Genomic DNA, 20,845 nt, shown 5'->3' with positions numbered 1-20,845 from the left:
AGCAACTAGAAAAAAGTCATCCGGTGTTCTTACCATGCAGTATTTTCAGGCCAGCTAATTATTAAGGAGCTGATTTTCATCCATCTGAGGTCACTACAAATCTTTTATTCGTAAGAAAAAGCACCAAGTTTGGGCCTCAGCCTGAATTTTGGTGAAAACTTCGTTAATGCACCACAGTGGACTAAATGTCTCTCATAAAATTATGCACGAACTGTTCAAAGAGTGAAAGCTAGCATATATTATAGATACCAAGAGGAAGGATGGCAATATTAAGATGTATGCACATAAGCTTTCAAAAGACATACCTTGCTATCAAACAGCGAAAGAGGCTTCACACTCTTCAGAGAAAACCTCATGATGGCGAACAAGATAGTACATAACACAAACTGGTGTTCAACAAGTGGGTAGTGAATGCGTTTCTGCTCAAGGGCTAGTTCTACTATCGATACTGGTCCTTCTACCGACACCCAAGCATCTTCAGTATCCAAGACAGGGGCCTGCATTTCGTCGCTACTAACGTCAGCCTGCCAGAGCAACACAGAAAAGTAGTCACGCACAAAATGTCATCTATATTGGCCTTTATGCGAAAGACACGGCTTTAATCATAAGTTCTCCGCAATGAAATTAAAAAGAAAATTTCATATTTTCTAGAAGTTCATTAATATTTGTCTGAACTGAATGGTACAGAAATTAGTATAACCATATTCTTTAAAATTAAATTTCAATCAATTAGCTCCTTACTTTCTACAGGAAAAATAAAAATTTACCTCTAGCAATGTCTGCAGAAGATCTGAACAGCAGCCAAGAAAAGCTGTCATTGCTGTGTCACCCATACCTACGTCCTGTTAACAAACAGTACGATTTAAAGTGTTTCAGTTGGAATTGAAACAGGCTTTTATTAGCTCTGTATGTTTGAGAAGACAGTTGTTGACATAAAACACATTGTTAAGCTCAGTTTATTAACCTATTATATTTAAAGGTAAACAAATATTCACTTAAGTACAACAAAGAATTAGAAATAACAGGGAAAAAATAGGAATGAAGCTAAATGTAGCCATGTACAATATTGTATCTGTAAAGATGACTGAATTCCTCAAGTAATCACATCTAGTAAATTTCATTTTCTGAGCATATCGGTTGTCTTCCAAAAAGGTTTTAACTAATGAAATTACGCATGAAAAATAATAGTAACTTGTCATGTTACAGTCTCAAGTCTACCTTCTATAATACGCAAAGCTATACTACTGTTCTCATTCGCTTTGTCAGATACAGATTAATTGACATTTCTTAAAATTCATAATGTTTTCTCTAGAGCTGCATTTTGAATTTTTCTGAAGCTCAAAAATAAACCACAAACTAGTATTAAAATTAAGGCATTTTTATTTATTTATTTCAATTTAGACGGAAATAGTATTACTTGCCCTTCTGCATAATCTGTCCTTTGGAGCTTTTCCAACCTGTTTTAGAAAGAAATATTTCATCACAATTAAATAATTTTCATCATAAGGTACCTGTTACCCCACATTTAAACTATTATTTAGTATTTTCCTAATAGAAAATGAGAAAATAGTTCATTACAGCTACATAATGCAACACATGACACAGGTTGCTTTCAACGAAAGATTTGATACAGATCATACAACTCAGAAATAAACACCACTGATGCCAATATTTAGTTCACCCTTCTTCAAGTCCAGGACTAGAAATAAGGCCCCGAGGTCCTCATTCAAATCTCAAAGACAGCTAAAAAATTCCCAGTGATTCCTATAATACAAAGCTAGAGCTACAATACCAAGTGTGATATTAGAAAGAAACACTGGGGAACAAGGGAAGAGGAAAGGAAGAGTGGATGCTCCAGCATATTCGTTGAGATGGAGAAGGTCTAGTAAGAAAGTTATTACATAGTTTCCATGCTTCGCCTATCTGAATTCTTCAGAAGAGACACCTCAATCATACCCTGTTTAGGAATGTTACTATCAGGTCCAATTTCTACAAGTTGGATCACATGCTGCACGTGCTGAAGCACATACACATCACTGGAAGTTCTCTCTTCCATAGCGCAAGAAAATAAAAGTAACGATTACAACATCATGGCAGAGTCTAAACAACAGCTGAAGCGAGATTCCAGGGTCCTGAACTACGGGATTATTTAAACTCAAATTCAAGCAATGCATTATGCCGTTTCAAAGTCTGAATTCAAGACAACTTTCAGCTGTCAATTTTGGGACTGATTAAGCGCCAACAGATTTGGAAACTGTTATTTTTCTGGAATTGAGGAGAGATCAGTTATGCTACTGCTTCTGTAACACGAACCCTAATTCCCAGCTTTCAAACATACACAACTAACTATTAAAAGTTAGCAATATTTGTTATTACATTATATTTCTTTGAGGTAACAGATGTACGCAAAAACAGTTAGTTAATAAAAGCCTTTCTCTCTTCTCCTGTGGGTGTTAATCTAGGCAGAAGTAATGGGGGTGGCTTTACATAAAGGCATGCAGAAAAACTGGAAAGGAGTTTTTGCAGAACAAACACCTACTACAACTGTACACAACTGAGCCTATTTCCTGAAAGGCATGAGGAAGATGATATTCTCCAGTTCTTACAGAGCTGAACAAAAAGCAAAAGCAGAAAATGAAAGGAGCAAAGGAGGAGGAAAAAAGACGACGATACAGCAAATTGTTGTGGGTTTCATGTTGGTTGGGGGTGTTTGTTTTTTTTTTTTTTTTTTTTTTTAAATGCCATCAACACTTCTCTCTTTGCATCTGGACTTTCATGCTTAAAAACACTTAGCTGCTGCTCTACATCTGGCAAACCAACAGGCAGATTCCCCTTACACAATTTAAACAGATCTATCACTTACTGGCAGTACTCCTCCTAAACTGTCTTCCAGTCCTAAACAGAATTGTCTTCCAGTAAACAGATCCACTGCATATTTATAAGCATGAAAAAATTGAAGCTTAGCAGGGACAAAAGACTGCTAAAACTCATAGCAAACAAGCTGTATACTAGAACAGAAGCTGATTTACAATGGTAGCGATGGTTAAAAATGCTCAACATCCTCAAGATGTTCTGCATTTTGCAGAATAAGAGCTCATAGATGCAAAACTTGGACCACAACATTAGGAAAAGCTGCTGCTTGTGGGAACCTGGAAGTTTCATGGCAATAACTTACCAGGAAACAGGCACAGAGAAAACACTTTAAGTTATTTATCATTTTCTAACTTAAAATTTTATATACGCACACACATATCATTTCAAACTGTTTCACAAATACTTTTTATTTAGCAATTACAAGCTAACGCTGCACATAAGTCTTCAGAACACATCAGCCAGTGCTGATCGGCTATTACTTAAAGCTGCCTATAGTTGATTATTCCATGGATTTGATATTTTAAAATATGCATTCCTTCATCAATGCCAAAAGTTAGCATAATCCAATAATATAATAATAATTTGGATAATAATCCAAATAAGCAGGGATTTTTTTGATGCTTAAATCAACAATATTCCAAACATACTTTAAAAACCAAAACAATGGTTTAAAAATACTAGTTTAACTTTTCAGTTAATAATAAAAATTCAGCCTCAAAAATACTGTCAGAATACTGCACTCACCTTGTCCATTAGATACGTAGCAGAAGAAAGCCTTTTTACTATGAAGGTATTCCACATCATCAGAGCAATACCTAGAATAATCGCAAACTTATAAACTCCGAGTGAACAGAAAAGAGATCTTACAAGTATGGCATGAGAAGCCATGGGCCAAAGTTCCTTTAACGGGGGGCACAATTAAAAAAAAGATGGTGAGTGCAACAAGAAGGAATTGTGAGTTATCCTCACTGCTTTATACTCAGACTTTAGAGTTCAGATTTCTCAGGAGGAGACTACCTTGGTGATCAAATACATTCAGAAGTGAAATGAATCATTCGTTAAAATTATTATATTATGCAGACTCAGTTGAACATTGTAGGTACACAGAAACTTTGGTGGTAAGCCAGAAGGTTTAAGACTAGTGCTTCAGGCATAGAGTGCACCTTATTTGCATACATAAATAGTCTACAAAAATGACAACTGTCATCGCATTCAGTACAACAGAGTATCAAGAAGTGCATTAAATGCATGAAAAGTAATTGACTGCAATAAGCATGTACCACAATTTAAATAAAAGTTAAAAAAAAAAAATTAGTTTCAGAGCAATTTTATTTTAGAATTTTTTCAGTTAAACACATTAACTTTACCTAACCAACTTAGTTTCAGGGTTCTGATGGAAATTCAGTTTCAACATGAAAAACAAAAGCTTGAATGTCAGCAGAAAGTTTGGGGGTTTGGTTTTTGGAGGGGGGGAGGTGTTTGGGCTTTTTGTTTGGGGTTTTTTTGTGTTTTGTTTTTTTGTTTTTGTTTTTTTGGTGGTTTTTTTTTTTTTTTTTTTTTAAGACAAAATGGCCATCACTGCTATGAACTGTATACATTTATACTAGTTGACAAACAGTCATTTATTCTGTTGTTTTACAATTTCAACGTTTTTAATACCTTCATACTTACCATGCTGAACGTGGGCATTAATGATGCATCTTAGATGATCTATAGACCTAATGAGAAAACATGCTTCCTTATGTAAAACAAAAAAGTAAAAGAACAAGTTATTACATTATTCAAAACTTGTTTTAAATGTAAATTATTTATTCTTAAAGGGCCCGGGTAGATTATTTTAAAGCTACTATTTTTTGACAGTTATAAAACTTGCAAGTTATTCTGATACTGAAATCTTCTCCGCTACTATCTGACAAGCATCCATGCACGTGGCAAAGTATGTTTCAGTAATCGTGAAACACATTGTGATTCCAGCACTATTTTCAGGGCTTTCTTGTAGCACAGGTACTGCTAACATACTCTTTGCTGAAAGGTACCTCCACTGACGACAGTTGTTTTTCAAATACAAAATCCATTTGTGCTAGAAAGATTAATTTTTACTGAACGCCATTATGATGGAGTAAGTTTTTAACAATCTCAAAGGCACCTTCTGTTCTATAGCAAGGTGTAATGTTGCACAGATCTAAGGAGTGCTAATTTCAATTTTAATATCATCTGAACTTAGGGCAACATTTTCCAACATTAGGGAAGCTCTAGGAAAGCAGTGGAAAAAAGGACTTCTTTTTTTCTTTCTCCTATGACAATTCCCAGCAGTGGCCAGGGAATCTAAGAATATTCAAGAAATCTCTCTTTGCTCTTTAAATGGAATGGATTCTAGTCTAACAAATTTAGTATTCTGTGATCTGTTTTATCATATCTAGAACAGAGGAAAGGTTCATCACTATTTTGCAGTACTTAAACTGTTTTGTACTTGCACAAAATACAGTCAAAACCCTTCTTCATGCTGGTTATTTGAATCCAGTTTCCACACTTCCAGTTTTAAGAATCTGATAGCTTAGAAGCATACAGTCCTGTCTTTGCGAGGTGCCATTCAGCCTCAGGACCTGCATTCATTTTCGCAATTCAATTTGTTCTTGCCACTTATCACAGAAAAATTGTAACTAGTATGCTTTCAAAGTCAGTCTTCTTAACAGAAGTTTTTATGAACTATTATAAACTTGTGAAACTGCTTCTATTGAGTTGGTCTTAATCATTACTCCCCGCAAATGAAGTTCTTTTACCTCTGGGTCCTTATTCCACTGCACTACATATTCCCAACAGCAATGTGCATGGAGTACATCCACTTCAAGACTACACGGAAATTGCTGATATGCTAGTTGCAGCAGCTCTAGAAAAAGAAAATCTGAAGTTATAAGACAGACCTCTTCCCACTATGATTCCTGCTACTTCACAACAGTAGCAAATAAAACATCTCTGCAGACATTTAGGATTTGAAAAAGTCATGTTATTTTCTTACCTAGGATTGTTTCCAAGCCTGCATCTGCTTCTGGTTCCTCAAGAAAGATACTAGTATGCATTTCTACAGATTCTTCGGTACTATCCGTATTGTTTTTCTGTTGGGTCAAATTCAGTACGAGAGGACTGAAGCCTTGCTTAAAAACCCACTTTGCTACAGTATCAGCAATACCTCCTAGGACATAAAAAAAAAAAAAAAAAAAAAAAAAGAGGTATAGTCAATGTATCCCAGAAGATTTATGGTTCATAATCAAAGGACGAGAGGTGAGACAGGAGTTTTAACTAATACCATTAATTATGTAAGGATAACTTTGCCAATTAGAAAACTTCCTAATCAAATGATTAGAGATTTACAATGTAGTCTTTACAGTAATACTCTTTTACAATTTTAAAACACTCTTCTACATGGTTTGCATTGGTTTTTAAAATACGAAAAGTAACCAGCAGAACAATTTCCAGTGCAGTGCATATCATAAATTAAGGTAAGGATGGCTCAGATGTCTATTAAAAAGGCAATCAACCATCTTTCTGAGAGAGAAAACGTACCTTTTCCAGCTTCAAGCAATTTCTTTACAGAAAGCCTGCCCAAAGGCTCAGTCTGAAGCAATGAAACTCTTTTTGTCCTTTTGCTCACTTTGCTATACAGTAGTGTTTGAAGTATCAGACAATCCTCTAGCTGTTTCAGCAAAAGTTTCCAATATTCAGTATCAAGGGAGAGTGCTTCCCAGGATTCTGTGTCTGAACCTACAATTATTTGGGAAAACTAACAGAACATATGAACTGTTTTAGGTCTGTTCACTTAAAGTAGCACAGTTGTGTTTTTAAAAAATGCATAGTATTAAAATGGAAAGCTATATCCTAAGAGCTACTGCATTTTAAGGAATAATTTAGTTCAAGATATGTACATAAACTATTACGCAAACATCAATTAATAACCCACACTGCTCACAAGATGCATAGATTCTTAAACAAAAACGCAAGGAAATGACAGGACCTGAAAGGTCATCTTATAGTCCCATTTTAAAGTCATATTTAGTTGAAAAGTGGGACAGAATCCCTTCAAAAAGACTTAACTCTAAGTCCTCCACTATATACACATTCCCCAATATATGATTAATCCACCTACATTTCAATTTCCTACCATATTAAAAAAATACATCTCGTGCACCCAGAAACACTGGATCACACCACATCACAGTTCTGTGCATTATTTTCATAATTCTCATGTTTATCAGAAAATGTTTCACCAGGAAGCCCAAGAATCTTTCCAGTAGGGTGCAGAGCTGATTTTTAGCTTTGTGCACCAAGACAGCAAGCTCTGGAGTTCTCAGAAGCCTAGCCATTAACAGTTTTAGGCTTTAAGCCAAAGCACAGTGGGGAAAAAAAAAAAGGAGGGGGGGGCAAGAGATAAAGGGAGGTTTTGAGGGAAACAAAGCTGTTGCTTTATTCTTTTAAGAGCAGAAGAGAAGGTGACAAAGGAGAGAGCATATGGGTAAAGCATAATATGTTGCAACATACCAACATTCCTATTTGGGCAATGCTAACAATTTTAATATATGGAATTGCAATAGTTACGGTGAAAGGGCAAAAATACTAAAATGCTTCCCAGTAATCTAGTTATAATTTATAAGGCAGTCTATTTACAAGACTGAACACCACCTAAACCCCATCTAATCTGTTAAGGCAGGTAGTAGAATACAAACATGCCTAGTGCTATTTAGGAATGTAATAACTTTTTCCATTTTGAACAGCAGTGCCATGTCGAGTTTCACAGTGTTAATCACAACTTTGTGAAAAGATACTTATTGACAAAAAAACCAACCACCCATCACCTTTAGCAGTAAAGCAGAGTAACATAAGGGCTAAGAAAATTCACCATTATATTAAAAAAAGAATAAAAAAAACTGCATTAAAACAGGTTTACCATCCAAAGTTCAGTGAACTTCTCAAATTTATGTGGAGACTGCATAGGCTTTGAGTTTGTCAACATCATTTGCTGTTAGGAGAAAAACTCACTGTACAGTTCCCATCGCATATTTAAATATGTTCAGCAAACAATTCTGATATATCATTCATTCACCTCCGCATAATATTCTTCAAATTCAAATACAAATTTTCAGGCTTGCAGGATGGCATGCCTGTGCCCACGTTAGAATGACAACAAATTAATCCTGAGGATGTTATTCCATTACAAAGACAGCAGTTTGCATGGAACTGATACAGTAAATAAAAATAAAAAAGGGAGGTCCAAGATGCCTTACCTTTTTCTCTGTCACACTGTCAATTATCTGCGCAGTTACAGCATGTCCAACGTGAGCCGACAACAAGGCAGCTGCATTATTTTCAGACTGAACACAAGCCGTACGCATTTGCTGCCACCAGGGGGAAACCGACTGAGTGTCCCATGACTCATCTATAGCAACTGCAGAGAAGGGGAGAGCAGGAAACTCGGCTTGGGCCATTGGGTGTTAACACTAGTAAAGCAGCAACCAACCCCGAAAGCATCACTTATTAATACAGCTTATATTAGGAGCAATTTCCAATTACTCTACATTATCTTTTTCTAGATATGTAGCATACAATTTCTAGATTATAAACCAAATTTAAAACAAAGAGCAGAACGTGAATTACTCATTCTCCAAGTTTCATTTGTAGGAAACAGGCAATAGATCTAAATCACTAGGTAGTAAAACCTGCTGCATGCTTACTAGATCTAAAGAATATTACAAAATGGCACGTCACAATGCAGACAGCTTCTTTTGTGATTTCAAGATGCCACACATATTCAATGCACTCAAGCTGGCTCTCTTCAGGCTACCTTGTGCCCAGCAGAATTAATTTATCCAGACAGCAGCAGTAGCTTATTTATGCTTCCAGTTTCAAGCTGGTAATGGTGCCCCATGGTGAAACTAGACATAAGGGAACCTGGCACAGACATATCCATAGTAGCTCTGTGTGAGGCAGGAGAATCAGTATTTATTCAGTACACAACTTACTCCAAATAATGGCAAGTTGACGTTATAGAGTACCCTTCAAGTTACAGAGATGTTCAATACACAAATGCTGCCAGAATAACGGTGTCTCAATGAGTTAAGGGAGAGGGGCAGGACTATACACCCAAAAAAGGGAGGAAGGGGAGCTGGACAGACACCTTCTGGTGCCAAACAGGAGTCGCGTCAACTTAGTGGAGAGTGAAACTGCAGGACATGCAGAAGGCCTTTAACTGTGACACTCTTCAGATTTTGATGGTATTTTATAGTTAGTTCATCAACATGCAGCATTTAGCTCTGTTACATAATGGGGGGGGGGGGGGGGATATCCTAAGTGATAATATAAGCCAGTCAGAGTAGCAAGTTTCTAATAATAATTAATATCAGTTGTGTTTAAGTGTTCCAAATGCACATTTCACCTTTCATTTTGCTCAGAAGTGACAGCATAGTGTGAAGGCAACTGACGGAACCTGGTTTCTCTAGAATATCTTTTTCCTTGGAAAGCCATAAATTGAGAAGGAGTGACTGTAAAAAAAAAAAGAGAATATGGAATTAAAGCAATAGAATGAAACTCTAATATTGCAATATACCTAATGGAAACGTTTCTTGAACAAATTTTGTGTCATGGAGCAGAAATGTTATATCCATAAACCCTTATTATAGTAACATAGAGAGTTAAAAATATATTGCATAAGGTACCCTATGACAGACTTTGAAATGAAACAATACAATCTGTATCTTTCATTTAGAAAGACAGCTTAGAAAACACCCTCTTTTGAAGGCACAGCCAGCTAATATCAGTATGTTAGCAATCTCAACTTGGTAAACCTTAGTAGTTACTAATATTACAGCTGAAAATCTTAACATAGGCAAGTAATACTGAAATAGGTATTTCCATCGTTATGTAGTAGATGGAAGAAAAGCAGCAAAAGACTAAAATTACAGGCAGATGAAAGATAAAGATGATTCTCTGAACACTACTAGTGATTCTGACAAATTTACTTTTAATCTTTTTAAACTTCCTTGCTTGCTTGCAAAAAGGAATCATAACAAATGTATCAGTACCTGAAATTAACACAATTTTTGCTTCTTTGTAGAAGAAGTCTTCAGCAAGTCTTCTTGTAGTCTTAAATCCATACTCTAGACATTCCCACTAGAATACCCACATTTTCTACTAGAAGATTTTCTTGGTTTGGTTTGTTTTGTTTTTTTCTTTGACATCTCTTAAATGGGAAATATAAATATCAGCAGCTAAAGAACTGAATGTGGGGGTATTTGAACACAGCCTGAATACAGCATTAATCCAAAGGTCAACATTCAGAATTTTTCCTTGCAATGTTTTGTTTTCAAAACACTAAACCAAAGTTTTAAAGTACATAATAAATATCTTACCAACAAGATTTGAGGGATAAAACCTGCCGATTCCAACGCATGACACATTTCCTCTGCGGAACTCTCCCCACACAAACACTTCCAGAAGAAAAAGCTGCCTGAAGAAAAATTAGTTGACATTATGAATGGCATCTAAAGCCACAGCCTCTCCCCTTACACTTGTATGAGATCATCTATTGATCAGGTCCTACCGAGTGTGATACAAAGGACTAAGTTACACCCAGGATACCCTGATGGTTTACCCTTAGTGGAGAAGAAGGTTCATTACAAAGGACATAAGTGTTCCTACCGCTACAGGAGTCATATGGAAAATGGATTTATAACAAAACAAAGGTTATTGTACTGCTCGGATAACACATTTTGTTCAATTCAAAGAATGGCTTGCAGTGTCAGACAAGTTTATCCATGTAGTAACCCATAAGTGTGTGGCGGCATGTTGTATCTTACATAGCAAACTAGGGGTACTTCAACCAATTAAAAAACCCAATTACATAATTCATACCTTACCAGCACTACAAAAAGTGTGAGCATCCCCTTTGAGGCAGAGGAAAATTGGAAAAACAAGATCTTCAAGAAACTATCTGAACTGCTCAGCATGTTTCAATTATATTTGTTTACAGCTGAACACCCTGAGAAGTTACTGGTGATCCCTGTTCAAGGGGGTGGGGAGAAGAGTACTTCTACCCCAGTTATTAAAACTAAGTACAGTGTTAAAGTAGAGAAAATGCAAATTCTAAGATTACTTAGAAACAGCCTTTGATTTTCATACAGATGAAAGCTAAGCTCTTTTGCCTAACTTTTTAATCCCAATTCCTCTCAAAGTCTGACGATTAAAGCCAAAAGAAGCAGGAGGCTACAAAGTGAACACCATATACCACCTGTGCACAGAATTCTGTGTTTGCACCAAAATTTCCCCAGAAAAGAAATCATCTGGAAAGACAGTGCCTTTGAGACAGATTTAGCTCAAGCTGCTTCCACTAGTTATTTCCCAAGAGCCCCTCAAGGACAGTCCAGAACAGATTTGCAAACTAAAGCAGACTACAGACAGTAAGCCCATCCCACACCCCAACAGACACTCTTCCCATCCATAATATTTCAGATCAACATTGTCCAAAGTCTCCTCAACTCCACAAATGAGGGGTCCTTATTCTCTCACCTAATGGTCCTGTGCTGCCTCTGGTCAGCTCCCCCATCTCTGAGGCTAAAGTCAGTCCTGTCATTAACTGAACTCTTAAGGTGCTGTGACCATGAAAGAAACAGCAGGATACAGCTGCTCTGTAAAGTACCTAGTTACCACTGTCCAACTTGGTGGCGTTAATAAACAAATGAACAGCGATAACACGTCTTTAGGGCAATTATATCCACAGACGTAGTTAACTTTTATTAACATCCATCTAGGTAGAAAGACTTGTCCTATGGCTAAAGGTAAGAGTCTGGAACTAGCACTGTCACGTACTACTTCAAGGCAAGCCAGCTTGTTAAGGCCCACAAATTAAGGCTAAAATATTTATACCATCTTAGATTATAATCAGCCTTTAAGTAATTTGACAAACAGTTCAGTAACTCTTACCTAAAGCCACATATTCTCCGTCTTCCATATTTTTCACATTAATCATGTCCTTTTCATATTCCAAATACTCTAAGAACATTTTCACAGACAATACGTCATCCTTCTCATCAGCCAACTGAACAGCAGTTTGGGTGTTTTCTTTCTTGTAGTTCTCCAGTAAAGTCTGGAGCCTATGGAAATCTTTTTCTTCCAGCCGAAGCAGTTTAGCCAAGTCCTTAAAAAAAGCCCCAAAAAAATCACACATCACAAGACTAATGCAAACAAATGTTGTTCAAAACACAGTGAAAACTAAAGCAAAAGTCAGAAGAGTCAAAATATTTTCTTTTGAACATTAAAACTGTCTTTTAAAAGGGTCAAAATGATTGAATAATCTCAAAATCAGATATTCATATAGCTCAAATGAAGACCTTGTCTAGCTTTATGCTTAAGGACTTCAGCAGATACATTTCCCATACTTAGATCCTGCTCATAGTATAACAATCACCCATCAAGCAAACAAGCCCATATAACACCACTCCATATGGCTTTTATAAATGTATAAGCATTTTTATAAATTATATCAAAAGCAAGCCAAATTATGATGCTACACAAACAAATATCAGAATTTGTAATTTCTACTGGTCCCAAAATACCCCTCCAAAAATAAACGAAGAATGTGCTATGTACTTTGGATAAAGGACCAAAATCAGAAGATCCTGGTTCTATTTTCACTTCTGTCTCAACTTTATGTGACTGGTAAAGAATATTAGGTAGATGAATTACTAGGCATTTTTACAGGGAGGGCAGTGAGGGGGAGGCATTATAAAACAATTACTTCATTAAAAGTTCCAGGCCACAAAAACAAGTAACTTGCTTATCTACTAATTTTATCCGAGGCCTTGAAAACATATATTTATGCTTAAATCATTGCTCGATTCTATAAGACAACTGAATTTTGAATTTACTCACAGTATCTGAGGGCGGAGTGTCTTTCTGTATGCTTTGAGAATTTAGTTTGCTAACTAGTTCATAAAGATGTAACAGCTTTAACTTGTTTGCGCAGAACTGCAGTAGTCCTTCATCCACACACTCAAGCTCTGAGGAGAAATAAAACTGCATTTGAACTTGAATATATAGCCTGGAATAGTGAAACATACTTCACAGCTGCATTAAACTCTGCCATTAGAACTGGAGGACTTATGTGTCTCAGTGTAATTTTTCGATGCAGTGCTGCTTGCAATGCTAATATTTAATTCATGGCGGTATAAAACAAGAATTATTTTTACGAGAAGGATTAGAGAAAGATATCAGGCTCATTTTTAAACTGAAGGAAGTTGACAATGTGGAACTGAACAGAGACAAATTTATTGTCTTTTCCTGGTTTAAGGCCAAACCAGAGAGTGACGAAAATTGAAATACACCAAGTCTTAAACATATTTCCTTTTATCAAGAATTAGATACCAAACTATAATCTTTTATTCATTATGCCAATATTTTAAGCATATTCTTTGCATCAGAAGAGAGCCTGATATCTACTGATATGAATTCAATTTCATCTCTGCAAGATACTGCCTTTTGTATTTCAACAATCTTAGTCTCAGAAATTTCAAGTATCTATTGACATTCAAATTTCAGTAGCAATTAAAGCAATCAGAATATAGGAAGCTAATACCAACACAATGTTGGGAAAAAACTCTATTCCAACTTACTTGTTTTAAAAGAAAGCATTTTACAGAGATCCTAAGAGGACCCTTCTATATAAAACATCTCTCTGAATGTATCATCTTCACCTGAAACAGCTTCTAAATGTGATTTTCTCCCTACAAACCTGTAAACACTTTTGATACTTTGCTATTAAAAATCCTACAAACAAAAGAGAAACACACAGAGCTTGCTGCACAGTCACTTGACCTTTTCTTCACAACCACAGCATTCACAGAGCCCAGCATTTGCTTCACATTATCTTTTACCTACTAAGCACAAGCGGAAGGATATGCCACTACTCTTCTGAAATTAGAAGGCTGGAATATCAGCCAAGTTTGTTCTTTATTGTGACTGTAAGGAAATAATGTTATGTATGACAATAAGAGATTAATGATGAAAAATACACGCTCAAACAAACAGACCTCAGTAAGTATACAGTTCTGTCAGTCTCTCTCCAGTGTAAAAGGGCATGTTTCCATTTTTCTTTGTTTCTTTAGGAGTTCTAATAGAAATGGTCAATGCTAGTGATTTAGAATGCCAGACCAAAATTAGGTAGAGAACTGCACATCTGAAGCTCTCAATCTCCTCTATCTACTTCAAGAAAATGGTGTTAAAAAAAAAAAAAAAAACAAACCACAAACCAAAACACCCACACTGACACAAGTGAAAAAGATTTCCTCTCAAGGCTTTGAAACTACGATAACATGTTGTCACATTCTCACAGAGGTAGGACAAGTGACACAGCCTTTCTAATTGACAAATGGTTTATTCAGGACTTCCACACAACAGTGGTAGAGATTTCTTGACTCCTATTGCTAAAGCCTCATCTTCTAACAAACTGAAATGAATCCAGAGATTAAAAAAAAAAAAAAAAAAAAAAAATCAGACTTCTGTTGCTGAGAAGTCCCAACACACGCAAAGGAAGTGGCAGGCAGATGCTTCTCCACTCTATCCCCCAATACTCAGCTCAGGCTCCAAAACTGGGTCACCTCAAGCACAAAGAAGGTTCTCCCAATTTAGAAAGATCCACGTGTATAATTTCAAAGAAACAATCTTGCAGAATTTCAGCAGCAGGATTTTGAATGGGTAATGACATTTCCTGACATTGGCTCTGAAATCTCTAGCAAAACATATGAAATGTAACTTCAGTGAAGTTTACCAAGAAAAGATACGACGCATCTGGCCAGAGCTCAGATCCTCAGTAATAAGGATTCTGTGCTTCCAGTACATTAAAATTCACAGATCCAAAGTACCACATCCTTACTGCCTTCCTTGGAATGAGAGAACAAACTAAAACATCTACAGGCAAAAGTCTGTGAAAGCTTCTTTCTGAAGGAAGCTTTTACTAGATGCAAGTACCCAGCCCAGTTGTTGTTTTTTTTCTTTTTCAATATAATCACAAGTTACTAGGCACATAGCAAGCATAGCAAAGCATACTTACTAGCAAGCTATTTGCAGTCTGCATTAAAAAAAAATAAAATATATAGAAGCAACATCCTGTGATATCTAGCAGCAAAACTAAGCAGACCAAGACTGGTCTCCTTGTGGCACAGACTAGTTCTACAATAGTCTTACAGCACTGCAGACAAAGTGCAAATGCCTTTCCATATTTGCAAAATAAATATCCACCTACCCTGTTTTTTTAAATTATCCATTAATGTCTGAGTGATGTTTGTGAGAGATGAAAGTGGCACACGTTCACTTGTCAATATACTTTCCAGAGCCTGTTAAGCAGACGTTCAACAGAATTAAACATTTACTTAATTTTACTGAAAAAACATATATGGTAAGCCAACAAAGCACAACTTTGACAATGATTTTTCATCTGTATTTTGTCTTCAGATATACTTATGGGATAATTTGATCCTACAGAAAGGTTTGCTCTTTTTATTATTTTATCATGGAAGATGCCTTGGGGAAGTCACAAGTCAAAATTAATTCCAGTCAATATGTTGTGTAAAAACAAAAACAAAACCAAAAAACCACACACAAAAAACAAACCAGAAAAACCCCACCAAAATAGCTCAATTATTTGCTTCAAGTAACTGTAGGAAAAAACAACATATTTTGAAAGTTTTAAAAAGATTTAGCACTCTACTCTGATAACACAGTATACTGGCTTCTAAATATTCACCTGTTTCTTTGTAGCAGGATATTTGATATCAAGTATTAATTCCTTTGCTTCAGCTTCAATCAAATCTGCAAACAAAGACAATCACAGCTTCAATTCATATTTCTCAAATGCATTCTGAGAAGCAAGTCAACCTGCACCACCATTAAGATGCGCATGGGTTCATGCTACAGAGATGAAGACACTATTACAAAAGTTGCCAAAATAAGTTTGGGGAAATTGAAACAAAGTAACAGCTCAGTGGCATCTCTTACTCCAAATCTCTCTCTTGTAAGAAATACATATTTCTTACAGAAGGATATCTAGAGTCAAATGCTGAACTCCATTACATAGCATAATAGGTTGCAAATAGCCCATGTTTTATGCAAGCACTCAAAGTAGAGTTTAGTTAAGATTTACATGGCAGACAAAGCCTATACTAGATGCTTGTATGAGATTAAATTTAATCTGGTATTTTATAAAAAAAAATACAAGCTACTTAAAGTTCATAATTCATAGTACATACAGCTGTCAAAATGCACCACAATCATACCTGTGTTTGTACACTTACAGGACAGATAATACAAGAACCATTTGATAACATACAGTCTTAAGAAATTATACAAGAGAACCTACCCGGATCTGAGGTTTTAGCTTTGAGTAAAGTGTTTAACTTCTTCACTAGATGCATATCCTTTGCTCGCTCACTCTTTTTATCACTGAAGGGAAACAATTTTAATTGTATGAGTGAAGAGAACTAAAGTGAATGATTCAGAAAAAAAAATAGATTTTTTTTTTTTTTAATTATTTATGGTACTTTAAGGTAACATCACATTAATAAAAATCAAGTTAATGCATACAAACCAATGAGACTACTACCAGAGTACTATTCAGCTTGAGAAGGAACACCAGAATCGCGCTCTCTAAATAAAACATTGTTTCCAAAACCAATAATGAAGTTCATTTGGTTATACAGAGCACAGAAAGTCCTTACCTCAGTGCTAAATGGAAAGGTACATGGACAGTTTTTACACTTCCAGAGACTGGATCAACAAGGCATATCTGGTAAGTCTGGGGCTGCCATCCCTGACTGGTCACATTGTTTAGACCCATTATTCTATAACCAGGATACAACAATCTGAAATCAACAAAAAAACATGGCCTTTACAGTGAAGAACAAAATCAGCAACCTTCCTTTTCCACACACTGAATAAAAAGAAGACAACTTTTAAAAAGCCAAGGTTTAACAGCTGCTAAATGTGTTTATCAGGAAAGATTGTAGAGTGATGAAACATGACAAAATCCCCTTCTATAAAAACAACAAGGTACATTCAGTAGAAATGCTGTGGGCAACATGAAAAGCACCTGCCAGCACTTTCCACTTTTACCACTGGCACATCCCCATATCACTTCGTTGCAGCAGCACAGCCAATATGCCTACCTGCTAACTGTTTCTTACCTACAATATTTCCCCACATTGAAGGCTCCAACCCGAGGCCCTTGCTGCGTGCTCCATACTTCCAGAATGCCTCTCCTCGGAGCATAGATCACAAGGAACTGAGCCACTCTGCTTGGACCTTGTGCATTTCCAAAAGGAGAAAAATCCATCTTCTCAGTTTCCCTCTCATGAAGGTCCTCTACAGTCTGTATCCAACCAACTTCTGCATCACGGTATCCTTTGTAAAAGAAGAGAGAAGTTCATTAGTGTACAGAAATTAATACACGACTAGTATATATCACCACCCACATAAGTACTGTTCCAGCAGCCAGCCATCTTAACCTTTGTTTCAAACTGTGCAACTCCAGCCAGTAGCCAGAGTCCTGCCAAGAGCTGTGGTCCATCAACTCAGAGCAGGGCCCACCAGAGGACTCCTCAGAGCCAAATGCAGCCTCCTGCAAAGCTCTGGGGAGGAACGAGTTCTTCTGGGAGAAGCCACAAAAGAACTCAAAACTCATCAGATCTGTACTCTGGACATTACAGCAATGCAAAAGCTTCTCGGAGAAGAAACATCTGTACTAAGCGTCCTGACTTCTCATGTTTCAAAACAACAAAAAAGGAAGATTTAAGGAAGGAAATTTGCATAACCTATTAAATAGGATACGTAAGTTTTTATTCATATGTTTTCATCATTAAAATGCAATTTTTAGTAACCCAATAAAAACGCTCATCTTCCCTCTCTCTCTGGGTAACGCAAATACTTTCCCTCTAAAAGCATTTGTTTCTCTTGTTTCTTCCTAAACAAAAAAGGCAGAGATGCTCTAATGACATCACTAAACTATGTAATGGTTTAGCAAGTACAAATGAAGACTGCAAACCACAGGTGAAATACTAATGTATAAAACAAGTTTATAGAAAGATATATTATACCAAGAAGGTTGAAAAGTATTCACAGCTCGATTAATGAGAAAAGGTACAATCCAAAAGATTTAATTCAGTAGGCAGCTTTGCTAAAAAAAAAAAAACAAAAAAAAAACAAAAAACAAAAAACAAAAAAAAAAAAAAAAAAAAAAAAAAAAACAAAAAAAAAAAAAAAAAAAAAAAAAACCAAAACAACACCACTTCTCAACAGCCTCACTGGGGAAAGGCTGGCAAATTGTAAATATGTGTCTGACTATCAAATAAAGCATAGGACTCTAATAGTACTTCTTAGATAATATGAAGCTCTCAGTAATGAAGAATAAAAAGTCCAAGAACATCAGAAAGCACATATTATAGCTAAGAAGGTTCAAAATATGAGAGAAGGAGAATGCACAGGGGAAGTGTGATTACTCTAGCTATTACACTGTTAGTGTGTCGCTGAAGTAGCTACTATATTCATGACCACTGATCTTCTCAACTGGTAGGGTGGGAGAGAGTAGAGCTAGAGATTTTCTATCTGTTCTTAAAACTTATCTTCCATCTCCTAAAAAGCTGCAAAATTTTAATTCTATAGAAAAAATAAGAGCTATTGTAACATTAGGTATAATTACAATTTGAGAGCTTAACATCTGCATTTTTCTTCAAAAAGCCCTCAGTTTAGAAGAGACTGCACACTCCCTTCTTGCACAGTCACCATGATGAAATGCAATTCTAACAAGCTGTGTATCTTCTTACTGATTTTTCAAACTTGGGTTTATTTTCTCAGCAGAATTAAAAAAGATACTATAGCTTATCAAGAAAAACAATCTTGGAGAATAGAGCTAAAGCTCTTTCAAAAAATTATTAGGTCAAAAACTTTCTGTTGGGATACAGTCTGGGAAAAAAAAATCTACACAATACAAACGAAACAGGCTGAATTTTTACTATATAGGCCATATCGGTATTTCAGGCGTTGATACAATACTCTTATGGACTTTATATTACATCTGCCTTTAATATTTGGTTTGTAATAACACAATGTACAAAGGTCTTTCTTAATAATGGAAAAACAGTTGGAATTCTAAGTCTGAAAATAAGAAGCCACAGTATTTTGAAGAGTATTATTTGCTATACTAATATACACTATCGTACCTTTCCACATGCGGACTGCAAGTCCTCTTGTAACATCCAGTAAAATAACCCGTCCAAAATCATCTGTTATTGCTGCCAAAGTGTTACATGGAGAAAGACATATTCTTTCACCATGACGACGGGAATCCGGAAGTCCAAACCTAAAAAAAAAAAAAAAAAAAAAAAAAACCACCACAAAAAAACCCCCACAATCAAGTAAAAACACTAGATACCTATTTTTCTTCAGAAACAGTAAACAGAGTATCTTATAAGGAATAAGATTTCTTTTTTTAAGGTAACATAAAGGTATGAGTAAAACTAAGAGCAAAGTATGAAAAAAGTTTTTGTGCTGTCTACTGGGAGATCTCATAGGTCTGTTACAGTCCTACTGAAAACCAAAGTTCAGCAACTAGGATAAGCGATTGCTTTGTTGTGCATTGTCAGGCAAGGATCTCAGAGCAGTGGATTACTTTGTATGCCCTCTCTTATTGCCAACTAGTCTTTGAGAATACTTTAAAAAAAAAAAATCATGAAAACCAAACAGGAATTAATTTAGTCTTTTATCAGCTTCCTTGAAAACATTAGGCTACAACCTGTTGCTCCCATTCTCCTCTCTCCACAATCAACAGGGTAACAGGATACTTCCTAACTTTTGTGAGGGGCTTACAACTATCTTAAGCAGCAAGCACTTCATGCGGCTTCTTTGAAGCTCTTCAGCAATAACTTCAGGACTGATATTCGTGTACTTATACTGTCATTAAACTGTGCACACTGTTCTTTTACAGTTACAATGAACCCACACACTGGCAGGGAAAGAGATGAGTAATTTGTCCAGAATGATAAACTGAAGTGAAACAAAGCTTAAAACAAATCACCTGCAAACAATCATCGCTGCTTCAAGTCAAGAAAAATAAACATGTTCATCAATTATGCACCTTTCAAAATAATTCAAACAATTAAAAACACAAGAGATTTAAAGCAACTGAGACAGTATGTAAAGCTTACCTCACTGCCAATGGGGTTGCAGGTTCAACTTTTGGTTTCTGTTTTTGGGCAGGTTCTTCTTCATGTTTACTCTTCCAACCAAGCCAGCCACTTGCAATAGAAACACACATCAGGAGAATCACACTAATTGTCCTAAAAATCCTCAAACTATTATGTAGCTAGTAAAACAAATATAATGTAATTTTTTGTTATTACCTGGCAGCATTAAACAATGCTGAAGTCAATTTACTTGCAACTGCTAAGGCAACATGAGACAACAGTGGCTGTGAGCTACCCTGAAAGAAAGGAATAAAGTGTTTAGAAAATCAAGAAATAGTCAGCTGTGAGCCACCCTGAAATGAAGGAACAAAGTGTTTAGAAAGCCAAGAAATAGTTCTTACACTGAACTCAACTGCAGAATAGTTTTTCAGGCCTCCTATGGACTTTCAGCTCAGAAAGCATAGCTTTAAGACTCTGCAAAATTTTAATTCATTGCCCCCAGAAAAGCCATTCTGACATCTCTTTACCATTTCAAAATCCTCCTGCAAGTCACTGGTAGCTCAGTAAGTTTGTCTGCAACAGAAGTTAAAAAAACCCTGTGTATGATTTATCACGGAGAGTTAGCTGGTGTATGGCTTTGGCATCCTTGCAAATATCAACATAAGCAGTTTTTTCATAAACATATTGGAAAAGCAAGTACAAAATCAGAATTCCGGTTCTAGCATTTTCAATCAACTTTCGATCCTAATAAGGACAGC

At 36.1% G+C, this 20,845-nt stretch overlaps 1 protein-coding gene across 8 annotated transcripts in view; it reads right to left on the bottom strand.

Annotated features, from left to right (window-relative positions):
* The window catches only part of RAB3GAP2 (RAB3 GTPase activating non-catalytic protein subunit 2), a 50,060-nt gene that overhangs the window by 5,042 nt on the left and 24,173 nt on the right, over positions 1–20,845 (bottom strand). For all 8 annotated transcript variants that reach the window (XR_014227706.1, XR_014227707.1, XM_082307168.1 and 5 more), the window contains 21 exons: positions 20,304–20,383; positions 20,109–20,198; positions 19,125–19,264; positions 17,094–17,310; positions 16,629–16,772; positions 16,271–16,353; positions 15,659–15,723; positions 15,158–15,248; positions 12,790–12,917; positions 11,842–12,055; positions 10,272–10,369; positions 9,299–9,404; positions 8,151–8,311; positions 6,436–6,652; positions 5,891–6,064; positions 5,655–5,761; positions 4,546–4,612; positions 3,619–3,689; positions 1,422–1,457; positions 768–842; positions 306–524 (listed from right to left, as the gene is read on the bottom strand). Coding sequence is in view for 6 of the 8 variants with exons in the window: in XM_082307168.1 (XP_082163294.1) it covers positions 306–524; positions 768–842; positions 1,422–1,457; positions 3,619–3,689; positions 4,546–4,612; positions 5,655–5,761; positions 5,891–6,064; positions 6,436–6,652; positions 8,151–8,311; positions 9,299–9,404; positions 10,272–10,369; positions 11,842–12,055; positions 12,790–12,917; positions 15,158–15,248; positions 15,659–15,723; positions 16,271–16,353; positions 16,629–16,772; positions 17,094–17,310; positions 19,125–19,264; positions 20,109–20,198; positions 20,304–20,383 (2,583 nt within the window). In the remaining 2 variants the exon portion in view is untranslated. The remainder of the gene's footprint in view (positions 1–305; positions 525–767; positions 843–1,421; positions 1,458–3,618; positions 3,690–4,545; positions 4,613–5,654; positions 5,762–5,890; positions 6,065–6,435; positions 6,653–8,150; positions 8,312–9,298; positions 9,405–10,271; positions 10,370–11,841; positions 12,056–12,789; positions 12,918–15,157; positions 15,249–15,658; positions 15,724–16,270; positions 16,354–16,628; positions 16,773–17,093; positions 17,311–19,124; positions 19,265–20,108; positions 20,199–20,303; positions 20,384–20,845) is intronic.

Source organism: Platalea leucorodia, assembly GCF_965183815.1.
Source record: "Platalea leucorodia genome assembly, chromosome: 3".
Lineage (NCBI taxonomy): Eukaryota > Metazoa > Chordata > Aves > Pelecaniformes > Threskiornithidae > Platalea > Platalea leucorodia.
Note: the sequence above shows the minus strand (reverse complement) of the source record. Positions and strands in the feature narration are given on the sequence as shown.